Raw genomic sequence first — 5,927 nt, 5'->3', positions numbered from 1 at the left:
ATATCTCACGTTAGTTTGTATGATATTACTCATACGTTTTTGAACTAGGACAGTGAACTAGGTCGTTCAATTGCCCAACTCTACTGATGATGATCGACGATGTTTATCGAAATACTGGAAAATAAAATGATATAAAAGAGCCAAAAATAGTTTTTATTCTACTGACCTCGAGCCAAACTAAACTAAAAAGGAATTTCCTTTTCATATTAGGCCTGTACGATACCTCAAAAGTTTGTACAAATTTGTTGTAAAATCATGAATGAAAATCATCGATTTTTCTTCGGTTCATATATGTATTTTGTTTATGTTCTTTTATTTTCAACACATTTAAATTATTATCTCACTTTTTCTACAAAAACAGCTGGCAGCCAAACGACAGATGTATGTATGTGTTAGTAAATAAGAGTTGTATTTCAAGACAAATTGTCTGGTGTAAACGCCTAGTAAATCTCCAGACACTGGTTTTCGCAAGCAACTTTGGTGGCAAAGCGATTAATGTTACCACCACAACCGCCGAAGATAAATTTCTCGCAGCTTCCCGTTTCTCCATTGAAAGACCATGCAGGTATACGTGCTCGACACAATCCCGTTTGAGAATGGGGCAGGGAACATTGCGCTGCATAAAGTAAAAAAAAATAATTTAAAATTTGTCTTCATAATAAATGTTAAGCCGAAAACACAACAACGTTTGAGTAAAGTTTTGCGTCATTATTTCTGGTAAAAGAGTAAAATAAAATTCGAACTTTATTGCACTTTGTTTTCTATTCTTTTACCAGAAAAAATTAGAAAAGACGCAAAACTTTACTCAAACGTGTATTTCGCTTTCGGCTTTAAACTTACAGCTTATATCTTCAATCAATATAGTTGCCATGGTGGTGGAATGGACAAAATAAAGACAAATTATGAAATAAATGTTCATTATTTGATCTGTAGAACTGTGGGGGACGTTACAGATTTTATATGATTCAATTGGAACAACTATTATTTCGAGTGCATTACTAAGTAAGAGAGCTGGCAAACTATCGATATTCCCAACATTACATGTTTTCGATATTTCATTTCAAAAAATCGATAGCTATCGATATTATCGTTAATTTGTAATATTAATTTGGAAATAAACATGATGCCTGTTCTAGAACCTGCAATAAGTTACTACTTTTTCTAGGCGTTTACACTAGACAGTTTGTCTTCAAATACAACTCTGATTTACTAACACATACATACATTTGTCGTTTGGCTACCAGCTGTCCATCATTCTTTCACAGACAGCCGGGTTAACAAAATTTTGACATTTTTTGTAAAAATGTGTGAGATAATAATTGAAATGTGGTGAAAACAAAAGAACATGAACAAAAACAAAATATGTGAACGGAAAACAAAAGGAATTCGATGATTTTCATTAATAATTTTACAACTGTTGTTGCAGTTGTCCGGACGCCTAAGTCACACAGGCAAGTTGTGGGTTTTTGACAATCAATACACGAAGTCGACTGTCCTGTCATTTGTAAACGCAGGGTTTTCTACGATAACAATTTTTCGTTTATGATATCGAAAATGATAGTAAAAATTAGTAGATTCTTGCAGTTCTGGAACAGACCAAATGTGGAATTGTATAAGCTCTTGTTGACAATTTTTTATAATGGAGAAGAAACAATTGTTTTTTTTTTTTTTTAATAAAAAGACACAAAAAAACAATTTACTTTTCCGACAAAATTGCATGTGTGGCTACGAACTTAAAGGTCTTCTTGCCTTTCTTTTCTGCTTCATTTCTGACGAATAAAGAAGGCCGAGCAAATTTCGAAATAAGTTGCCCTTTTCTTCTTTATTCTGCTTCATTTCTGACGAATAAAGAAGGCCGAGCAAATTTCGAAATAGGTTGCCCTTTTCTTCTTTATTCATCTATTTTTATTATGTCAGAAATGAAGCAGGAAATCAAGGTAAGCAGGCGAGGCTGCTTATGTATGTACCCAGGCCTTTACTTTCTCACATTCACACAACCGAAAAGCCGCGTAATTTCTATTCATTTTAATTTTAAGTTCCATAATATCGTAGACAAATCTATCTATCGATATTGAATTTGTAAAAAATGATGGATATTATCGATAGCGCCATCGATTTTTTGCCAGCTCTACTAAGTAATCAGAACGATCAAAACCGCAAGATTTTTTCCTTTAATATGTAGCTCTAGTAATATTTGCAAGAACTTTTAGATTGCAAGTCATGCCGATTCATATTCTATTGATAGAATCTGAAAAAAAACAAAGACACATCTCGTCAAACAAAAATAACACTTTACAAAACACTGATACTACCCGTGCTAATGTGCAAGCAGATAATAGGTCTGTAAGACAACTCAACAATTTGTACAAACTTTTACAAAATGGTGTTCGATAACAAACTTGTAAAGTAAAAGAGAGCGAATTTAGAGAGAATTGTGAGAGAATTTTGGAGAGTTTTGGAGACTTTTGTTACTGAGAACATACAAGTTTTTGCAAGCAAAATTTTCCTTGTAAGAATTTGCAAGTTTGATCAGCTGATTTAAATTCGAATGTTTTGTGGCGGACTTTGCAATTGTTGGCAAAAACATAAACAAACATTTGGTTATTAAAATAATTACAAGATAAAAAAGAGAAGAGATAACTAAATAAATTATGGAAAACGACTTATTTTGTAAAATAACTTTGTGATGATTGTTTTATTTTTAAGGTATCACATCCCAGCAAAAAGCGGCACATCCATGGAGTAGGAGGAACACTAAGTGGAGGAACACGTTTTTTGTGTTCCTACACGAACATTATTTTCTGTTTATTAAAATTGTGTATTGACAATTTGAAATTAACACAATTCACCCAGACTGATGGAGGTTCATTTTGAAATCAAAACTATTTTGATTTTCATCAGTCTTGAAAAAGTCACACATACATTCCCAAAATTTCAAAAATTTACACATACTACCATAAAAGCTGGCAGTCAGACTGACTACCCAGCTAACATTTTTTTCCGAATTCGTATCGAATTCGGACAGAATTTCTGAAAAAATATCCGATTCTGATGCCGAATTCGTACCGAATTCGGTACGAAAGTTGTATGGACGTGGTCACCGAATTCGGAAAGAATTTTCTAAGGAAATTCTTAAAAAATATTAGAGTTTCGCGACGAATTCGGTCCGTACTCGGAAGTAAATTCTTGGAAAATTCGGAAAAAATTTAGATTTTCTGACAGAATTCGGTCCGAATTCGGAAGAAAATTCTGGAAAATTCGATGAATTCGGAAGGAAATTCTGGAAAAATTCGGAGAAAAGTTCAGATTTTCTGAAAAAAATCGGAAACAATTCTGACGCTGACGCCTTTGATATTGACACAAGACGTGTCGTACTGTACTGAACAAACCCCACTCTGAGACAATTTTCTTTTAATGTACTATTTATGGATGATTATAATTTCAAACTTTCTAATGATTTTGCCTGTTGTTATCATTTTATGATTAACAGTAGAACAATGTGCAGAAGCATGTTGAAGCTATCAACACTAGCTTGAATTATTATATGTTGCATTTATATTAAAAAAATTGTAAAATTGTATATGCGAATTTTATGACCAGTCATTTTGTTCTTCGACATCAACCGAAAAAAAATTCCCTCAGAAAATCCATTAGAAATCGGAACGAATTCGGAATGACGATTCTTAAGATTCTTTAGAAAATGTGCAGAGATTCTTAAAATAAACTTATAGAAAATCGGTCCAATTTCTAGGAAAATATTAGAGAAATCGGCCACATTTCTAAAAAAATTTCAGAAAATCTCAGAAAAAATCTGATATCAGAGCCCTCGGAAAAAATTGTTAGCTGGGTAATGAGTGGGGGCCTTTATGCCATGTTCATACTAGAATTTGAATCACGTAGTTCGTTCTCATAATTACGTACACGAATTAATCCGTTCATACGACATGGTACACAATTCATAGCAACATGATTCATATTTTCATACTTTTTATTTACTGATTTAAAGAAAGTTTCGTCCAAAAAACGAGTAAAATTAATTGATATGAACTGAAAAACTATTTGTCCTTCTTTCAGATATCTATTTAATATTTAATTACATTATTTTCATTCATCTTTTCTATTTTTTCTCATAATTTTGGTGTTTTCAGCAAATAAAAATATTTTTCTATTTTCAAAATTAATGAGAGAGACCTGCCAAAATAACTTTTTGCTATACAGACTTTCTGGTAGGCATTTGATTTTTGTTTTTAAATTTGTACGCGAATTTGAAACGATGGACAAGAAACGCAACTGCAATAAACGAAAATAGAAAATTTGCTATGATTTGAATGTTTATTAGTCCTTAAACCGTTTACTTTTCATTCAGGTTTTGCAGTTTTACTAAAAAATTTTGGGTTTTTAATAAATTTTAAATTTTATATTTTTGCTGTCAAAATTAATTTATTTCGATAAATTCTCTCATTTGTTAGAGATGGGACATATTTTATCGTCGTTCTGAGAGTAATTTAAATTGAACAAAGTACACAAATCGTTGTTCGTTCTCAAAATTTTGTATGGGAAATGAAGTAATTATATCGTAATTTGGGGTCGAACAACGAATAGAGAACGAATTACCGTCAGTCTGAACAAGGCATTACAAAACTATCGTATTCGACGGAAACATTTAGTATTCATTATTCATTTTTTAATATAGACATGTAAATATATGGTCTGTTCCAGTACTGCAAGAATATACTGATTTTTACTATTTTTTTTTTCGAAAACACAAAGGAAAATTGTTTATCGTAGTAAAAAATAGTAGTTTCTTGCACGTTCTGGAACAGGCATACAATTTTTTCTTAATTGTAGTAGTAAAACAATTTGCATATTTTTACAAAAAAAATGTATTTTCTTAAATATTTTCACTTTTTAAGAAAAAAAAAGTTGTTAAAAAGTATGCAAATACCTTCTGAAAAACGAAAAGCTTCGCAGGCGAAAATATTAAAAAAAAAATCGCGCGATTTTTACAAAAATATTTTCACAATTTAAGAAAATCCAAATTTTTTGAAAAAATATGCTATTTGTTTTACTACTACAAATTAAGAAAAAATTATATTTACATAATTGGTCTGTTCCTTTACTTTTAAAAATGGTAACAGTGGCAAAAAATGGTAAAAGTGGCGAACTGTAGTGGGATTCTGTAACTCATTTTTGCTGCTGTCGATAATTGTCGGTAAAATTAAAATGCTTATAATTTCGATAATTAACGAAATTTTTCGGTAAGTTAACGATAAATAAAAAGTAGTCGCTAGCCTCTACCGACACAAACAGTGATGCCAACTTTTCTTTATGTTTTTAGTCATAATTTTGCGATTTAATTTTACCGATTTTTGTCGGTAACAGCAAAAATGAGTTACAGAATCCCACTACTGGTCTCATATAAATTGTATGCTTTTTAAAGTAAAGGAACACTTTGCAGGTTAAAAATGGTAAGAAATGGTAACCTCAGGCACGTAAAGGAACAGAGCTAACATGAATAATGAATACTGAAACTTTGGATGTGTTTAAAGCTTTTAGTTTTGTTGTGTCTGAAATGAAGCAGACAAGAAAAGCAATCAGGCGAGTCAGCTTATGTACCAGGCCTTTAAGATGTGAACAGAATGAAATACGCGGCTTTTTTCACGCTCAGTTTCATGTAAAAGATTAAAGGCCAAGTACTACCTAATTCAAATGCTGCCTAATTCATTTGAATTATGTAGTACTTGACCTTTTACATGAAAATGAGCGTGAAAAAGCGGCGTATTTCATTGTGTTTCTACCTTTAGGGTAGAAACACAATGATTTTTGTTGCTTGCTTCACGATCAATTTCATGTAAATGAACAAAGGCCAGGTACTACCTAATTCAAATGCGATTTTGGATTTCTTTATTCTTTTGCACAAATTCAGG

At 31.7% G+C, this 5,927-nt stretch overlaps 1 protein-coding gene across 1 annotated transcript; it reads right to left on the bottom strand.

Moving 5' to 3' along the window:
- Nucleotides 1-256: 256 nt before the first annotated feature.
- On the bottom strand, nt 257-1,005 carry LOC141399552 (kunitz-like toxin PcKuz3). Its single transcript, XM_073978530.1, has 2 exons — nt 841-1,005; nt 257-616 (listed from the first exon to the last, which is right to left on the bottom strand). Exons 1-2 carry the CDS (start codon nt 917-919, stop codon nt 441-443), a joined length of 255 nt encoding a protein of 84 aa, XP_073834631.1. The 5' UTR covers nt 920-1,005; the 3' UTR covers nt 257-440.
- Between the last annotated feature and the right edge of the window lie 4,922 nt (nt 1,006-5,927).

Source organism: Musca autumnalis, unplaced genomic scaffold (assembly GCF_047663935.1).
Source record: "Musca autumnalis isolate F117 unplaced genomic scaffold, ASM4766393v1 scaffold_3, whole genome shotgun sequence".
Lineage (NCBI taxonomy): Eukaryota > Metazoa > Arthropoda > Insecta > Diptera > Muscidae > Musca > Musca autumnalis.
The sequence above is the reverse complement of the archived record's forward strand: the minus strand, read 5'-3'. Positions and strand labels throughout refer to the sequence as shown.

Bases quoted from the DNA above. Each gene is read 5' to 3' on its own strand.
- LOC141399552 (XM_073978530.1), bottom strand. From the start codon at position 919: ATGAACATTTATTTCATAATTTGTCTTTATTTTGTCCATTCCACCACC. The intron at 617-840 runs GTAAGTTTAAAG...TACTTTATGCAG, and splicing joins ATTGATTGAAGATATAAGCT to CGCAATGTTCCCTGCCCCAT.